The 19,198-nt window shown below is 51.8% G+C and overlaps 1 protein-coding gene across 2 annotated transcripts in view; it reads left to right on the top strand.

The window, feature by feature from the left end:
- The window catches only part of MID2 (midline 2), a 59,527-nt gene that overhangs the window by 23,457 nt on the left and 16,872 nt on the right, over positions 1-19,198 (top strand). For both annotated transcript variants that reach the window (XM_009090249.4, XM_050974393.1), the window contains exon 3: positions 17,586-17,681. In XM_009090249.4, coding sequence (XP_009088497.2) covers positions 17,586-17,681 — 96 coding nt within the window. The remainder of the gene's footprint in view (positions 1-17,585; positions 17,682-19,198) is intronic.

Below are 19,198 nucleotides of genomic sequence, written 5' to 3'. Positions count from 1 at the left end.
AAGAATGTTGATGTTCTAGGGGATTAATGACTAGGTTAAAGGCAGGAGAGTCTGAATTTCTGCTTCCAACAATGGCTTTGTTAGAAGACTCCTGACCATCAGATCCAGCAGGAAGCCATGCAGGCTGAAAAATTGAGGTATGCTTAGAGAAGGTGTTAAGAAGAAAGCAGCTTGAGCAGGGGGAGTTTAGGAACGTGTTTTAGGATTGATGCTTGCAACATAAACTTACTGGTTTTGTTTGGAATGTGCCAGGTGAGGACAGAGCAGATTATTTATGCATTGCAGAGATGGAAGTGGGACATGTGTTGTGGCTTTCATTGCATTCTCCTCCCAGAGACTCTCAGGCAGCAGTACAGGGACCATAAGGTATTGTCCTCCAGTGGCAGGGCTGGAGGAGAGGATGCAGTAGCATCTCTTCCCCAGCCCCTTGGGAAGCATCAATCTTACCGGCAAAAGCTAAGGGGTTGCAATTCCTGCTGTCACAGCCACCCCCTCCAGCTCAGGAGGTTCTAGAAGTGGTGGGACACAGGCAAACTGAGTAAACCAAGGACTCAGCCCATCTCCAGGGGCCATGGAGTAGGGCATGGCATGCAGTGTCCTCTCACGAGGCAAGGTCAGGCTCTGCCCAGTCCCACAGCCTGTGTGTATCTGCTGTGTGGCTTCCACATGGCATCGCACTGCTGTGGGCCTTGGCAAGCCTCTGCTTTGATGCCATCCCAGGGGCAGATTGCTCCTGGGATGCTCCTGGGCTTCCTGTGGCTTTGGAGTATCAGCTCTGAGCAGTGCATCAGCTGTGGGGGAGATTGACAGCTGCTGTGGGTCACAGTGCCATGGGCTCAGAGGGGGCTGGTGCTATTCCATTGCTGCTGGAGGAGTCCTGGGGTTTTGCTTTAATCTTACAGGTCACGAGACGAAAGGGTGAATTTTTAGCAGAGCCGGGCTGCAGGTGATGTGTGCGAGGCTGAAGTCTCCCACTGGGCATAGTTTGCTCAGTCCCAGGTGTGAGCTTTGATGTGCCAGCTTCTCCACCCAAGGGGTCAGAGCACTTCCCTTGGGAATGCCCTCTCCCTTCCCCTAGGAGCATGCCTGCAGGCCATGCTGGGCTTGCCACTGGCAACGAGTGCCAGTTGCTGGGGACCAGAGCAGTGCTCAGAGAGGAATCTGGTGTTGGTCCTTTGGCTGATGCTTCCACTGGAGACAAAGTGCCGGTTATTTGTTTCTTGATCTTCTCTATGTTTGGGCTTTTCTTGGATCCATCTCCCAAGCACCCTTCAGGGGAAGAGCACCCTGCAGGCAGCATTCCCAGCAGTTCATCCCCATGGCAGCCAGTGGTTTTGGGAGTGGCAAGTGCTGCCAGGACCCACAGTTTGGGCATCTGTGTTCCTCCTTCTCCTCATCACCATCTCTAAGCCCTGCAATCTGCCTCAGGTGTAGTGTGGTTGTTATGCCCTGGAAGGAGAGAAATTATTGTCTTGAGCTCATTTTTATCTGTTTTCCTGATGAAATGAGAGGGAAATTTCTTGTTTGCCTTCCCAGACAGTGATAGTGTGGCCACTGGAAAAAAAAAATCTGTATTAAAGTTTAGGACTGGGAAGAGGGGGAAGAAGCGTGGCACAGCCTGGGGCTGGTCCCAGGGAGCCCAGGGCCTCCATCCATAGCAGTGACCCCCTTCACCCCTTGCAATGCCCCTGCCTTGGGAAGGCCAGGCCTCTGCCTAGAACCGTGTTTGCTCAACCCCTTCATCCCTTGTTCAAACCCAGCATTTCTGTTTCATCTGATGCCACTTGGTTCTTAAAGCTGTGATTCTGAATTTCACAGTGTTCCTTGTCAGTCCCAGCAGGAAATATGTTTGGGACCAGTTGGGAAACAGAAGGGAAAAAATTACCAGAAGGGTTTTTTTCACTCCTTTGATCTGCATTTATTTATTTATTTATTTATTAGCAGAAAGCGCAGCGAGAGCACAACTGATCTCCCACAATCTGTTTGCTGCTTGCTGGGTATTAGAGAATGACACCAGCTGGGCTGGTAAAAAAGTCTTAAAAAAGAATAATCCCAAAGCCACATTAGCAATTAAACATGTCACTCCCTGAACTCTGGAGTTTAATCTGTTTTCTTCCCACTTTTTCTCTTCCTTTTTTTTTTGATTCTCTCTTGCTTTGTTTCTGGGTTCTGGTTGGAGGCCATGCCAGATGGGGGTTGTGCCTCAGACTGATGCTGAGTTATTTTATATTCTCCTCAGGATGAATTAATGCAATGCATGGGCAGCTCCTGGGTGTCAGCTCCTCTCTGAGGGGCGTGGGGTGAGGGGGGGGTTTGGGTCAAGACTCTGAGTGCATGGTTTGAGACACTGAAACACTGACTCCTTGAGGTTGGAAAAGACCATTAAAATCAAGTCCAACCATCAGCTTATTCATCACTAACCCATGCCCTCCCAAACCATTCCATGGTTCTAACACAGCAGCAGGGACAAAGCCCCTTCTGTGTGGGACAAGAGCCTTGAGAAAGAGTCATGGGAAGCCGATGGGGGAGCCACACCCTTCCCGTTCTGGGCAAGCAGGAAGGGAGCAGGGGCTGTTCTCCAGCCCCACCTCCCTAGGTTGGGCTGCAGGGGCCAGGCTTGAGGGGTTTCCCATCCTTTCATCCAAACTGGGTGTTAGCAGAGCAGAACAGGGGGTGCCTGGGGCCTGGGTGTCCTGCTTGAGAGGCAGCCCTGACACTGAGCTCCATTCACTGTTGAGCTGAGGCACAGGGAGAGCAGGGAAAATTAAGAAGAATAGAGAGTAATAAACGTGACGGTTCTGGAATAATTTAAATCCAAGTCATGCCCAGCCAGGGAGTTTATTGTTCAGGTTGCCCACAGCTTTGTGTAACCTTGGGTTAGTGAAGGGATCCTGCACACCTCTAGTATGATCCATGGTGAGTTATTTAGTGCTCAAAAGCTACTTTTTAACTGTTGTAAAACACCGTGAACAAAAAATAGAAATTAAATTCTAATGGGGCTGTTCCAGAGCCCAGGCTGAGGCCTCTCATGGAAGCTGTTGCTCACAGCAGCCCTGCCAGCACATAAATCTGTGGCGTCAGAGGGAACAAAAAGTTCCCATTGGCAAAGATAGTCTCTAAAGAAAGATGAGGGGACTAATGGGGGGGAAGAAAGGGGGGGAAAGCAAATTAGATCAAGGTTCAGTGAGTGACCCTCAGGGTTGGGGTCTGCTAGGGAGATTAGTGTTGGAGGGTTACTCTTGTGCCTTGACACTGTTCAGTACTGAAAGAATCTTTTGACCCATTGATGGATGAGCAGGAAAGGGGCTGCTGGGGCCAGGAGTGGGCAGGGAAGGGGTTGGGAGTGGGCAGGGAAGGGGTCGGGAGCGGGCAGAGATCAGGATTCCTGTGTCAGCCTTTCATTATAATAACTCAGGATCTGCTGCAGAGAATGGCCCAAGTGTTTTGGCTGATGCAGCTGAGCTCCTGGTGTTGTGGCAAAGGATACAAAGAGGTAAGGCTGTGATTTTCCTGGATGTGGGAATTCCTGTTGTTCATTCCATGTGCATAGTCTTCCTGAGGTGTTGCTCCACTGCTGGACTTCATAGGGAGCTGCTGCAGAGACCTTTGGGGTTCCCAGACTCTGTCTCCCATGGGAGTTGGGAGTCAGGCCAAGACCCCCAGGAGCTGGGATGCTCTGTGCAGCTCCCTGTGCTGGTGATGCCGGTCTGCTGCCCACCAAGCCGGGCCCCAGGGGACTTACTGGGCTGAAGGGTGCCTCTGGTTCAAGCTCCATCCCACCTATCCCAGGGGATTTGGGAAGCCCCTCCTCTGGGAGGAGAGGGGATGTGAAATCAAAAGCATGTCAAATCAAGCATCCCAGGGCTGGTATGTATGTTATGCTGAGACTTTAAAGAGAAGCTCAAACGTTGACTCAAATCCACTCCAAAGGCTTGGGGAAGAAAAAAAAAAAATAAAAAAAAACCAAACAAAGTAAACCCACAAGGTGTTTGTTTATTTTCTGAAACTCTTGGGATTTTCCAGCCAGCCTCATGACTCCCTCAGGCTCTGACTCACTGGGATGGAATGGAAGGCCTGTGCTGGGCAGTCAGGGTTGTTGGGCAGGGACTGGCAGGGGGCTGCTGCTTGCCCCTCAAGAGCCCTTGTCTTGCTGCTGCATACCAGTGATGGTGGCTCCACCCTGACCCAGGGCTCTCCCAGGGAAACAGCTCTTGGTCCACACTGGGAAACCTTGTGCATGTGGAGATGGTTGCAATTGTGAGGATGGGGTGACAGCAATGCTGCCCCCTTATGGACCCCTCCAAGGGTCCATGGGTGGCCCTGGGTCCTGCCCACAATGCTTGAGGCTCCCCTTTACTGGCTGTATCATAGAGCCAATCTGCTTCCTTCCTAGTGCAGAGGAGGGAAGGAGACTTCTCCTTTTATCTGAAATTGATGGGCGTTTTCTGGAAAAGTGAGCAAGGGCTGATGGGAGTTTTGCACTTCACTAGGTGCAGTTTTAGCCAAGTTTGAAGCAGCTGGAGCAGGTTTTGGCATGAGCAGTTACCCTGTGCTCAGCATGAAGGCTCCAGTGGTCCCTCCCCTCCAGGCTTCCCAGATGTTGTAACTTTTGGAAAAGTCTGCTTTGGGTTGGTTCCCAGTCTGGTTCCTGAAGGTGGTCTGTAGAGAGGCTTGGGCAGTGCCGTGGCACGGGGTAGGGAGCTCCTGGGGTGCTCATGGTTTTGGGGGAGCGAGGAGGGCAGCAGGGCCGGCTGAAGGCAGGGTGGGCACATGGGCTGCCTCTGCACTGCCCAGAGCTGCTGCCTTCGGTACCTTGGGGCACCTGCCAGCAGTGCCCGTGTCCCCAGCCCCAGGGCGGCCACAGCGGGCAGGGCTGTGTGCTCCAGGAGAGAAAACCTGTTCAGGCATTTTCTCTCGTGCCCCTTGCCATGAGACTTTGCAGCTTGAGTAATCCATGGGGCTGGTGCCCAAGATCTGCTGGATAAGCTGGCACTGGCGTTGTGCTGGGGCAGCCCAGGAGCATGTTGGGATGTGCTGGAGGAGGCCGTGGGCTCTGGCCCCTGGGCTGGTGTGGGCCTCAACCCATCGGGGTCACCAATGGTGCCCTGGCTGTGCAGGGCGAAGCACACAGGCTTTGCTGGCCCAAGATTTCTGTGGCAGCCACGGTGCCACTTGGTCTGGTGGCACTCTGGGATACAAAGGCGTTGGAAGTTCATTGTCCCTTCCACATCTCTGCTGAGTCCCCTCTAGCACCCTGTTCATTGCAGGGGCATAAGGAGTCCCCAGGCAGCACCAAGGCTCTGGCCCCAGAAGAAACTCCAAAAATGCTGTGTGTGCTGTTGCTTGATGATGGTTTTGGTGACTTTTTGGTAGGTTTAGGCGTTTTGTTTACTTTTCCAGAAGCAAAAGAGCAAAGGGATAAAGGCAGAAGGACTGGGACTCTCTGCTTGCATGTGCACAAGGGGTTAAAGCTTTCTCCAGCGTTGGCACATTCACCCTGAGGCTCAGTTTGTACCGAGTACATCTATCTCAGCATCTCCAGCTCTGCTTTGAACAGTTTCACCATGGCTTTACGTAAGCAACAAATGAGCCAAAGTGAGCCCCATCCCAGGCAGTTGTTGGTCTGTTGGTTCTACTTCCCAGAGAAACCTAGGGGTTTGTGTCCTCCTGCGCGCTTTGGCAGCGCCCACATGGAGCCCTGCCAGCCCAGGCATGGCTGGGCCGGGAGCAGGGAGTGCTCCCCATGCCAGTTCCCCGCATTCCCAGGATCCTGCCTGCTGCCCCCACAGCCAGGTGCTGGGGCAGGGAGCCCGGAGCACCCGCAGAGCTCACCCAGCCCAGCAGCTCCCACTCCCCTCGGCGTGGCTCAGAGCCAGCCAGCGAGAAACTCAGGGCGGGTTTCCCGGGAAATGTGGGATGGTCTGGCTGAGCGCGGGGGATGAACGTGCCCCCTGCAGCTCTCACACTGTGCTGCTGCTGAGAAGGTAGAAAAGTTGGTTCAGTGCAGGTGCGTCCCACCCAAAGCAGGAGTTTGGGAGGAGCTTATTTGTGCAGCAGTGTCCACAGGGTATGCACTTTGTAGGATCAGAGAACATCCTGAGTTGGAAGGGACCCACCCCTTCTGGCCAGCTCCTCCACTTTTTCCATCCAAATTTGTTCTTGTGCCAGGGGAGGCGAGGAAGGGAGACCCAGGTTGTGGTGTCACCCTCCAGCCCATGCCTGATGCTGCTCCATGCCAGCCTCTCACAGCAGGAGACAACTGTGGATGAGAGGGGAGGTCTTCCAAGATGCAGATTGGGTTTAATTGTCCTCATTTACTCCTATCCTTCCTTTCCCAGCAGTGGGATTTGGGTTTCTAAACCATATTTGGGGGGGCATCTTCTTGCTCACTAGGGCAGGAACATAGCAAGGCCTCAGTGGAATAACACCCATCAATGGCTCCTAATGCTACTCTCCTTTGTCTTCAAGGTATTAAGGGAAAGTAGCAGGTAGTTTCCTTCAGACAGGCTGTTCCCTTGTCAATCCAGAAAAAATAAGGTTGCCAGGGCTGTGTAGGGACATGCTCCAGGATCATCCTGGCTGTACTTGGGGTCTTCAGGCATCTTTGGGATGGGGAGGGCTTTGTGTTGCTCAGTGCTGGGCTGTGTCTTCCTGCTGCTGCTGTCTGCCTCATGCCAGCTCCTTCCATCGGTGTCAGGTGCTGCCAGGTGCCACCAGGTGCAACCAGGAAACTCTGCTACCATCGGTGCTGGGTGCTGTCTCTTAAGGTCCCAATGCCTGAGTGCTCACACAAGAGCAAGGTTTGCAGCTGCCTTTCAACCCTGACACTGAAGTTTAGTGACAATTAATCTTGCTATTTATATCGGTCTAATTAGCAGAGGTATTAATATTATCAAGGCGCCACAGTGGTAATTATATGTCTGCTTAGCATGTGCTATCAGCGCTGTTCCAATCCGCTGTGATTCCGCCTGACATTATCCCACCATTAGCATTGTTTGTTGTGTGCTGCAGAAGATAATTTGATGCTCCTAATCACTGCAATCCTCATTAGCAAGCTGTCCCCACGTGCCCAAGCTTTTGAGAGTGATGCCACCAAATGCAAGGGATGTTTCTCTGGGATATCTTCCCTGTTTGGGGGGTTTCCTCTCCATAAGACTATCCCTCAGAAGGGAGGGAATCCTTGGAAGATCCTGCCCCCTAAAATTAAGCAAGTAGATCTTTGCTCTGGCATCTGCAGGAGCTTCTCTGGTATTTTGCCTGGAAAAGGTTTTAAACTGAGAGGAATGCTTCGGTATGGGATGGGTGAAGAGCTGTGTGCGATTCCTAACATTCTCCCGTCCGCTGCTCTGCCCCAGCCACCTGTCCCGTGGCGCCCGCTCCTCCGCCTGCTGCTGCAGAGGTGGGGGAAGGAACAAGAAAGGCTCCTGAGTGTGCGCAGGAGCTGCATCAACAGGGAATTAAAACCCAGCTGCTGGAGCATTTGATCGTGGAGCATTTGATCAGCTTGTTTGATCATCAGAGCTGGAAGATGAATTTTCAGGGCATGCTGGGAGAGGGAAGGCTCCCGAGAGCGGGCTCTGTGTTCTGTTCTCAGGCGTTGGCAGCCAGCTCAGGTCCCCTTTCCAGTATAAGCCCTTCATTGGAGGGGGGCGGGGGGAGGCTGTGAAAAAGGGGGGCTGAGGAGGTAATATTCAGGAGTCTTGGCAATGACTCACATGTCCTGTGTCATGCTGGGAGGAGGCTCCCTGGGACAGATGGTTCTGGTACTTCTGGCTGCCCAACTCAGTTCCTGCAGGTAGGATGCACCTCAGAGATGGGATGGCTATCACAGCCTTGGAGATGGTGTTTCAGCCCAGAGATGGGTGTCACATCTCCCACACAGGTGTTTCAGCCCCGGAAATGCTGTCGCAGCCCAGAGGTGGCTGTTGTACCCCAGAGATGGGTGTTACAGCTCCAAGACGGGCGTAACAGCCCCAAGATGGGTCTCACAGCCCCAGAGATTAATGTAGCAGGGTGGTTTCCTTCTCTTTGGAAACCACCATGAGCTTTTCCTATTGCATGGTCCCTCTCCATCCTTGGACATTGGTACCCAGCACAACCTCTTCATCTTCCTCCTCCTCCTTGGCCCTCATTCCCCGTCCACTTCCAGCTCTCATCCCTTCCAGCATGGATTGTCTGATTTCAGGCTCTGCCTGTACCCAGCTCCCAGATGGAGGAACTGAGAAATAATCCATAGGGACAGGAGCTGGGTACCAGTGCTATGGCAGGTAACAGTGAGGTGCTGATAAGGCAGTAGAAGCATGAGGAGGATGAGACACCAAACAAACCTCAGGCTGGGACAAACAGGCGGGCTGGAGCCTGAACCATTTGCAGACATAATTTATGCATTTATTTCCAATTAATAGTTTAGATTAAAGCTTGTTCTGCAGTGTAACATTTTAGATTAAAACTGTGTTCTGCAGTGTTTTGGCTCAGTAAAGCTGAATCCTGTGTCATGCTCACAGCACAGGTCAGGCTTGGTGTCACCCCTGTCACTTGTCACTGACCTCTGGTGCCAGGTCTGGCTGATCTCTGCAGAATGATCTCCTATGACTCCTGCCATAATTTAAAATGCAATGTAGGAGCTTTAGCTTCACACTCTGGCTAAATTTGTATTTGTAGTTCAAACCATTTCTTCCTGGTGTTTAGGTGTGAATTAGGCGTGAATTCAGCCACTTTATGTGTTTCCCATTCAGTTTGGGAGCAGCCAGATCTCAATCTTGATGTGCAGCCCAGATACTGAGGAGGTGGGGAACAGGTACCTTCTTCAGAATTCTTCCTTACTTTTTGCTTAAATTTTGCTAATTTGGTTTGGGAGGTGAGATAGGAATTGAATGAAGTGATCAGTAAATCTTTGGTAGGCCCATTATCTGGTGAAAATCGCAAAGTAGCTCTTTTGATGTTGAATGGAACCAGATGTTCTTTGGGAATGTATAAATCTTCCATAAGTTTCTCTCTAGCACTAAACTCCCTGCTCAGTGTATTCCCTTTGAATTGCATCTCTTAATTTCTGCCACAGAAGCTTGTTTAATAAGTGCAGATAGGAATTTGCATAAATAACTTGCCAAATCCCAGATTTCCTTTAGCAGCCTCAGATGGGTGTTTGTGCCCCTGAGATTATATTGAGGCTTGGAAAGGCTGTTGGAGCCTGTGGAACCCCAGCCATGCTCTAAGCCAGGTGTCACAGGTGCCCACGGGATGGTTCCATGGCTCCTGAGAACTCATCCCATATCACAGGGCTTTACCTAAGGAAACTCTCCTGGTTGTGAATCACACAGAGCCCCAGAGGATGAGGAGGAAATTTTAATGGGAAAAGTGATGCTCTTTCAGGTAGTTTGTCCTCTTCTGCCTTTAGTAATTGTAGGTGACACTGAATCTTCTGCTAGTCAGATACACTTGTGTACCTCACATCAGTGTGTGTCAGGCTTTTTCCCTGGAAATTCCATCTCTGAGTTCTCACACACCCTGAAAGTATTCCAAATGGCTCTTTCCAGCCAGACAGTTACATACAGCAAGAGCAGTTAACACGATTGCAGTGTCCTTAGAGCACCCCTGGGACTGCTGTTCACTAGAATTAGTGTCTTGCCCTGCCCTGCCCTGGCCTTCCTTCCTTTTACCTGCCCTTCTCTTCCCTCCCCTATCCTCTTCTCCTTTCATCTCCACTCCCCTCTTTTGAGGAAAACTTTGATAGTGTTCTTTGCCTACCATGTATTCATTCAAAAGATGCATCTTCTTTCCACCAGTCAGCTCTTCCAAGAGGATATGTGTATTTATAGAATGAAGCATTATCTGTCTTTTATACTTTGAAAGGGTTTTATTCACTTTGGCTTCAGAGCCAGCAGTGCCAGGGTGCTGGCTTGTGCCTGACAGTCGGTCCTCAAATGTGGGGCTCTCAAGATGTCTCATGGTCTGAACTCTCCTTGAGCTGTGTAGTTGTTGGTTTGTCCTCTGGTTATCCCTCTGCCTTCTGACAGCCCCTCCAGGCACGTGGTGTGTTCTGGTTTCTAATCCTTCTCCATGCCTGAGACTGTTGCTCTGTGTTTCAGGCTGTGGGATGTGCCTGTCCTTTGGAATCTCTGACCTCCCAGGGTTGTGGGTGACTCCTGCTTGACCTTGCTCTAGGGCTTGCTGGGCTGCTCTCCCCTGAAGTGCTGCTGCTGGAGCTGTCTGGCAATGGGACCCTGTGAGCCATCCACCCTTGGGGATCTTGCAGACCCCAGATCTGGCAGGATGTGCAGCAAGGATTTGTTCACCTGGGTGTCCTTAGGACATGGAGGATCTTGGGAAGGATCTGCACTGCTGCCAGCACTTGGATCCTACAGCTCCAGCAGCAGTAACTCCAAGAGGTAGAAGGAGCTTCCTCCCTTGCAGCCTCCAGAGAGCAATCCTTCTGTGCAGGGAAGGCTTTAGGCATCATCCCCAAGGCCGCAGTGACCCAAAGGGTGACAAATTAGTCCCTTTTGCTGCACAGGAGAGACAGAAACCTGAGAGGATGGAAGGCTGGATAGTTGAGACTGAAGGAGCTGGTGGACATCAGCATTTCCTTTCAGTTTTTTTCTCTCTTTCCTCTACTTTTGTGGTTTCATCGCTGTGGCAGAATAAAATAGGATCATTGTTAATGGCTTACTTTTCTGACAGAAGGGATTTTTCAGGGAAGCAGGAGTTCCAGTGACATTCAGCTCCACTGGGGACAACAGAGGTGCTTCCTGGGTTCCTCCCAAAGTGAGCTCTGGGCTTTTCTGGGGCCAGTGGGGTGGGGGGGTGGACCACGGCTGGTGGGGAGTTCTGGGGCCGCTGCCAGCACTGGCTTCTTTTGCACACCATCACCATCACCCATCCTGCAGCGAACTCAGAGAGGAGAAATGGGGAGCTGTTCCCCAGCCCTTCTACCCCTTGGACTGTGCAGGTGTGGTGGTTCCTACAGCAGAATATCAGAAAATGACCCCTCTCTAACTCCTGGTTTGGAAGGAACCAGGAATTACTCACTGGAGAAAAATTCCTGGAAAAAGGCATTGCTTGGAGCATGGGAAATCTTTTCCTTCTACTCTGTCTTTTTAAAGGAATAAATAAAAATAGTGGGAAATGCATAAATATGCTCCAGGCTCACTGTAGTTTGGGAATTTTTTATAGCAACTGTAGCACATTTAATAAGATGTCTGAAAATCACATTCTTTTGAGCTGAAAAACACACGGCCTGAACTGGGGAGTAAAATCTCAGTGTTTAACTAGGACAGCTCCAACAAGCAGATCATGCTTAGATGACTTCAGAAAAAAAAATGACTTGTCACAGTGAGGACAAATTTAATAAAATATTTAAACCATTTTCAGTACTTCTGTAGTGGTACAAAAAACCAGGATAATATACAAGCAGAGAAGAATGGCTCTGGAGAGATTGAAGGATGTAAAGACTGAAGGACCTAAATAAGGCATACACATTCCTGCCAGGATGGACATCTGTGATGCCCAGAGGCTGCCCCATCCCTGGAAGTGTTCAAGGCCAGGGGCTTAGACCAGCCTGGTCTAGTGGAAGGCGTCCATGGCAGGGAGTGGAACTGGATCAGCTTTCAGGTCCCTCCCAACCCAAACCATTCTAGGTTTCACTGATTCTGGTGAGTGCTTGGGGAACTGGGGGACCTGCCCAGATGCAAACAGCTGCCTTGGAAGCTGCTAGCTCCATCATACCCATAGAGGCAGCAGGAAGTGCAGGGTAGCATTAAAATGTCCTCTTCAGACTGTTGGGTGTCCTGTGAGAGCTGCTGCCACCTTGCTTGTTCACAGGAGTTCCTCACCCTGGCCTGGCAGGGATGCCTGGTGCTCTAGCAGCCCTGTGCCTCACATGTGCCCTCTGACTGCTGGGGGGGCTGGGGCCCAGGGGCTGACCTGCCACATGTCCTGCCTCTCCATGGCCTGGAAGTGGGTGTCAAGATCTGTCCTAAAATGTCTTGGTTGATAAGGAAGGATGCAGGAGAGGAAACACCCAAAAGCTGCTGTGCTGTGCCTTGTCACAGGAATGAAAGGAACCAGCCTTTGTTGGAAGCGTATTTGATGGAAGTGTGGAAGCTGAACTTGTCTTTGGACAGCTCCTGGTTCTCCCTTCCAGTTCCAGCAACTGCAGAAATGTGCTCTGCTTTGCCAGGCTTCTGCCTTGTGCTGACTTTCTGGTGGAGCTGCACACTTACGATGTAGGAGAAGGTCTGGTCACCCCCTGACAGGGAGGGTGTCAGCTGCCTTATTCCCATCCTTTTTCTCATAGCCAGGAAAACAGCTGTTGAAGGAAAGGGTTAAAACCAGAAGATTTGGTGAGGAGGAATACTTTTGCTCAGTGGCCTTGCAGCTGGGAATGCTAAGAACATCAGTGTGGGAAAACTCCATTTACAATGCCAAATGTTGTTCATCCTCTGCCTGCTTTGAGAAGTAGAATTTCTGTGTAGGGATAACACACTTTGACGGACATGTTGGAGCCTCCTGCTGAGAGACAGAGAGACCATAAAAACACAGCCTCGTGATAGACTGCATATGCACAAAGCCCTCTGATACACTGGGGCAGGCAGCCCTGCCTGCTGGGATGAGCTGAGCCTAAAGGAGCAGTGTCCCCGTGTGTCTGTGCCACCCAGCACTGAGGTAATGAATGTGTCTGCTCCTGGCATTTCCACTGTGGTTTGCTGTCCCCTGGTTATCTGTGTGTGCCGATTGCCGCCACAGCCCAGTGTGGGTGCCGAGGAGCAGATCCTTCCATTGGAGCCATGAGGAGCAGCTCCTTCCATGGGAGCCATGCGTGCGTGGCTGAGCTCCAGCAGCAGGGATTCTCTCCCACTGCAGCCATTTCTCTTCTCCCAGCCTTGAGGAGGACGGCCACTGCCAAGGACTTCCAGGTGTTCGGGCTCTTACAGTATTTTTGTCTGAAGGAATATTTTTGGAAGGAAAGCCCCTGCTGCTGTTAAGTAGCACAGGGACAGGGGTAAACAAGGAACAGGGAATGTGCACCCTGGAGCTGCACCAGGCAGCCAGACACAAACCTTGCCACAATGCGCAGACCAAGTCTGTAACTAATCAGCAACTTTGGAGAAACAACACCATTAAAGTAATTTGTGTGACTTTTCCCCCTTCTGACTTTTCCCCAGGACACTTTGATTTACAGGAGAACTAGCAGCACTCCCCGGCCCTCACGTTGTCTGTAGGAGCAGGAACATTTGGTCACGTTCCCAGGTAACAGAGGCCAAAGAGTGAGGCATTGGGAGGAGTTGAGTGGGACCCTAGGTCACTCCATCAGCAGGTGATGGAGCAAATTTTACCTGCAGCCATTTCTGTCCCTCTCATTTCTTCAGCTGAGATGTACCCTAGAAAGGGAGGAGCTCTGCAGGCATAATTAAATGCTGGAGCTGCCACAGATGTGTGGTGCTGGTAATGGTGTCCCATGGGAGTGTGGGTATGAGTGACACTTCCCCACAGGTGAGGCAGCTGCATGACAGATCCAGAGTGTGCTTTTAGCTCGTGTGGTGGGACAAGCAACAGGTTTGCTCCCCAAAACCAGGCAGGTTGGGCGATGCTGGTTGGCTCAGCCCAAGAGAAGATGCTGCAGAAGAGCTGACAAGAAACACATCCAGGATGTGCGGATTCAGCAGTAGCACGTGCAGCGGCTGCAAATCCCATACTCAGCTCACCCTGTTTGCTCGAATTCTTGTCTCTTTAATTTAAATTCCCAAGGAAACACAAGACACAGTTTGTACTGATGCAGCCCACGCAGGAATGCTGTGTGGAGAAGCATGGATCCCACCTGCCTGTCTGCCCCCCCAGTCCCTGCTCAGCCCAGCACAGCTGCTCCTGTGGGCTCTTGATGGTTCCTTCCTTTCTTTCATCCCATTTACAAATTGGAGCATGGCCACTGAAGTTGTGGATTTACCCCACTGTGGGCAAGATCCAGCCTTAGGTCTTGCCAGGCTGGGATTTCTGTGCTTTCTGTGGGGTGGAGGGGAGGGGCTGGGGCCACTGCCAAGCTGGGCACTGGGGACATGGCTGGAGCACTGTGTGCCCAGGTAGCATGGGTGACTCCCACCACAGGGCTCATGGTGGATGTGGCTGGGAGCCCTGGCTGTGACAAACCTACCCCTCTGCCACCTGCATCCCCTGCCCTGCTCCCCACAGGGAGCTTCCCTCCAGAGCTGCTTCCCAACTGAACATGAGCATAGAAAGAGCAAGTCAGGGTTTAAGCCTAATAGATCATCAGGGATCAAACCTGATTAATGGATTTGGAGCTGCTCTTTTATTGCTCACACTGATCAGGGGACATGGGGCTTGTCACCGCACCCTCAGGTGTGTGTTGGTTGAGTGCATTCCCCCTGGTCCCCATCCCCTCCATGCTGGGGTCACTGCCAGAGCCCCTTTGCCTGGCTCAGGCTCTGGCTCTGACTCTTCAGCACCATCAGAGCTCCCCCACCCCCATGCCATGCAGAGCCACTTGGTTTCTAGGTCAGCTCTGCCAGTGGAGTGACAGCAGCCCCTAATGACAGCAGAGGTTTCAGCTCTTACTCAGTCTGTTTGGCTCCAAAGTGACTTAAAATGCATTAATGTCCCACGTGGCAGCCCAGTCCTGTCCCTTTGTCACTTGTGTCGTTGTCTAGGGACATTCCCTGAGTAAAGCCTGGTAGCTGACTAGCTTTGCATATTTTTCCGCAAAGTTGTTTTTTTTTTTCTTGGTGGTTGGAATTTAACTAAACATAGAATTGTGAATCACAGAATTATTTGGCTTAAAGGAGACCTTAAGCTCATCTTGTTATACCCCTTTTCCTGAGCAGGGACACCTTCCACTGTCCCACGTGGCTCCAAGCCCTGTCCAACCTGGCCTTGGACACTTCCAGGGATCCACGGGCAGCCACAGCTGCTCTGGGCACACTGTGCCAGGGCCTACCCACCCTCACAGGGAAGAATGTCTTCTATATATCTAACCTAAATTACCCTTCTTCCACTTTGAATCATCTGGATGTGCTGCTGCCAGGGCTGGCAGTGAGCAGTGCCATGTTGAACCCTCTGTGCAGCCACGGGAGGTGGGAGTGGGAGCATCCACTGGCACAGGAGCAATGCCAGGCTCTTGACCTGCTGTGGCCACTGAGAGGAGCCTGATCTGAGCAGTGCTGTCAACGACTTGGAAGTGTCTAAGTCCTGGTTGGACAGGGCTTGGAGCACCCTGGGATAGTGTAACCTGTCCCTGCCCATCGCAAGGGGCTCTATGATATGAGCTTTATGGTCCCTTCCAAACTTGTGCAACAAGCCTGCAACCTTGTTGCCTTCTTCAAACAGAGAAATAAGTCCATGTTTAGTTCAACTGCTTGTTTGGTATTTGGAGGAAAAAGAGTTGTTGCCCATTGAGCCCATAACTGAACAAACATGAGCATTGGTACTTGCAGGTCAGTGCTGTGTGATTACTCTCCTCTGGTGGGGTGGGAATAGATTTATTGTGTATCTGCTGACTGGCAGGTAAAGGGATGCAGGTGCTGAGCTGCTCTTCTGGAGTCCTGGGAGGGTTTGGTCCTGTGGGTCCTTAACACTCAGCATGGGGGAGGTTCAGCCTCTGTCCCAAGGTGCCTGGGCACTTCCCTCTCTGGTCCTGCTGTCCCTGGTGACCCAGGTCCTCCTCCGCACGCAGCACCAGTGACTCCTGCTCAAGGCCTTTTTATCACTTTTTCTCACTTGTTTTCCCCAGGTATAGAGAAATCACCTATTTGTATTTCAGCAGAGAAGGTGGAGGTTTGGGGAAATGACAGGCATTTTATAAAGCAATTAAAACTCAACCCCTGTAATTGCTGCAATTTATATACACCTACAAAATAACCAGCTGGTGTGATCCAGGCTTCAAGCCCATTTTATTCGTTTCAGCACATCAAACAGATGGAAACATTCCATCTGTGTTTTCCTGGGTTGCGGAGGGGTTGGCAGCGAGGGTCTGTGGGTGCCCTGAGGGGCAGGGGAGCAGCAAAGGGCTGTGGAACCATCGCTGACACCAGTGGAGCACCTCCATCGCCCCAGCATTGCTACAGAGGATGTGTGAGGAAGGGATTGGTGCTCAGGGACAGGGTTTGTGTGTGTTTGTGGATGGGAGGAGTGATGCCATCCCTTAGAAAACTTGGGATGCTGCAAATGGGGTGTGGGCACGCGTGCTTCAAAGCTGCAGCCCAGCCCCCCACCCTGCCCTCCATCACAGCCTGGAAGATTAAAGCAGATTGGTGTGAGTTCAAAGCTGCAACCTCAGTGCAGCCACGCTGGTGATGAGGGAGGTAATTAGCAAGTGAAATGTTGGTTGCTGTAGTGAAATGATGTTTATAATATTGGGTTATGAGGAGAAGGGGGCGGGAGCAGCTGGCTTTTCCATTATCCATACAGCCCCACTCTGCAAACCCTTCTGGCGTAACCAAGGCTCTCTGGGTTTTATTCTATTTCTCCAGCCTGTTCCTACATTCTGCCTTACTTGCCCTTGGCCAGCAATTTTCAGGGTTGCAAACGAGCTCGGGATATTTTAGGAGCCAGTGGTTTTTCAAGAATGAGTGCTCTGCCTGTGCTCCGTGCCTGTAATTCAAGTTCTCCTGGCTCAATAGCCCCCAATTACACATGTGTGCGGAGAGGGGCCATGTTTATGGGCCTGCTGGAGTCAGATGAAAGCCTCAAACTGCAGTTCCTACCTGCAGATGAATGAGCCACCTCAAGGACCCTCTTCCAGCCCTGGAGTTTAAAATATTAATAGGATATCATTTCCTGACAAGCGCTGCAACACGTAGAGAGTGCTTTGTTATAAAGCATTCCTGTTAGCAGAGCACATGGAACTGGCAGTGCTGTGTCTCAGAAATTAACACCCAGAAACTGTGTTCCCCCCATGGCACAGGTATCAATATCCCCTCAAATGGGGTCTTCATCGGTGCCCCGCTGGATCCCCTTCTTCTCCCAGAACAGTCTGTGGGCACCAGAGCAGGCCCTGCATCCCCGTCCTCTCAGGTCATGGTCTCCTGGCAGAGATCTGCTGGCCATGATCCACTGCTCATAATCTTCTGGCCCAGATCCGCTGGCTGAGATCTGCTCTGGTGAGCACAAGGCAGCATGGCTGGGGAATGAAAGGCAGCACAGTGCAGCTGAGCTCTCCCTGCCTGTGCCATTGTAGCTCCAGCAGAAGTGGTTGGCAGAGAAGGCCTCCCTCTCCCATGGCTCATCAGGCTTTTCTTCATCTCCCTCACCCTGTGCAGAACAAAACTGATGATGAAAATAGTCAAAATTTGGTCTCCAAAGGAGTGCCAAAGGGCAGACACCCATCCTGTCCCCTCCAGCTAGTGACAGCCCAGGGTCACTGCACTGCTGGGCTTGGTGTCTCCCATATGGCACAGCCTGCTGGCATGGGCAGGAGCTGCCCAGGACCCGCAGAGCCTTTGCCCAAGGTTATTCCAGTGTCCCTCCCTCAAGCAGTGTGTTTGGTGGCAGAGGGTCTCAGCTGCTGGCAGGGGACTGGGGACACTCCAGCTTTGCTGATCTCTGTATTTTTCCTCTTTCTCCCATTTCTGGACCTGCAGCAAACCCTGGAGACAAATCTCACCAACCTGGTTAAACGCAACAGCGAACTGGAAAACCAGATGGCCAAGCTGATACAGATCTGCCAGCAAGTGGAGGTGGGTGAGGGCCTGGGGGGCTGAGGGAGGTGCCCGGGGCAGCTCCCAGCTCTTGGGGAGCAATGCACGGATCACCCCAGAGTCCTTTCTTGGGGCTCCCCTGGGAGCAGAGACGAATGTGGGGGGTAGTCCCAAGCAGTGGAGGACACAGGGATGGTTCCCAGGGGTCTGAAGGAGTTGTCATGATTGGGAGCCACTGAGAAGAGACATGGGCTGCTGAGCTGGCTCCAGGCAGGAGGACCTGCCTGCTGCTCTGTGCTGGGGGCAGCAGCTGCTTTTGGTGGAAGACTGAGTGAAGCTGAGGGTGAAAACAGGGCTCAGCCAGTTGATACTGAGTTTGAAACAAGGCTCATCAGCTGGATGACACTGAGCCTGCAAAGAGGTCTCAGCTGGGTGACATCGAGCATGCAGCAGTTCCTTGAACCACCCATGGGACTGAACCCCAGGCTGCTGCTGGGATCGCAGCCATGGATTCGGGGGGAGTTTGCCAGTGCCCGAGAGAACACAACAATTGTTTACTTCACCCATAGCACCCCAGGCATTGCAGGGCATGCAAGTCCTGTGCCTCCCCTGCACTCCCCTGGCATCCATGGGCCCAGCAGTATGCAGAAATGCTGTGGTGGGATGTGGGGATGTTGCCTCAGGATGCTATGAGGAAGATGGAGGGATGCTGCGGCAGGACAAAGGATCCTCCTGTGCAGGGTGGAGCCATTTGCCCACAGCAAAGCATCTATGATGCATTTGCCTAGGGAGCTGCAGCTTGTCTTTCACCACCTGAATCTCATAGCAGCTGGGGTTTGGGGCCATGAAGGTGCTTCAAGCCCTGTGGTTTCTGCAGGCAGCATCAGCACTTTGTTCTTCACTCCCTCAATAATGTCCTGATGATCTGGCAAGAGGAAGTGAGTGCAGAAGCCCTTTTTGTGAGTGCCAGCAGGGCCGAGTGTGCTGCCAGCAGCTGGCAGCCACTGACACAATGTGCAAAGAGAAGGAGGAGGGGGCTGAGATGCTCAGAACTTCCAGCCAAACTAAGGAGCAGAAAAATCCCACTTGGCTCTGCAGCACTGCTGGCCTTCTGTGTCACTGGTGTTGTACTGCTTCTCAGCTGAGGAGCAATCCCCATGTACTCTGCAGTAGGAATGGCTTTGTTGGAACCATCTCTCCTAGGCTTCCTCTTCCCCAGGGCTCAGTGGGCTTGGACTGAGTCTGGGAATACAGATGGCATGGATGTTTGGCAGAGAGAGGAGGAGCCAGGATGCCCTTGCAGAGCTCTGGTGGCAGTCACCAGCCCTTGCTGCTCTGATGGGCCATGCTTTGGCTCTGAGAACCCACCAGGGATGGAGCAGGGATGTGTCTAGATGTCCTTCCAAACCCATTCCTTTGAGTCCAGCTCCAGTGTCTTAATGACCTGATATAGGATAAATTGAAAGATATTTGGTATTTCTGTCTGATCCTCAGAGTCTGAGACCTCTAAGCTGTCATTTTGTACAGAGTTTGTGAGTTTTCAGCTTTGTCAGACG

This window comes from Serinus canaria, chromosome 4A (assembly GCF_022539315.1).
Source record: "Serinus canaria isolate serCan28SL12 chromosome 4A, serCan2020, whole genome shotgun sequence".
NCBI classification, from domain to species: domain Eukaryota; kingdom Metazoa; phylum Chordata; class Aves; order Passeriformes; family Fringillidae; genus Serinus; species Serinus canaria.
The sequence above is the reverse complement of the archived record's forward strand: the minus strand, read 5'-3'. Positions and strand labels throughout refer to the sequence as shown.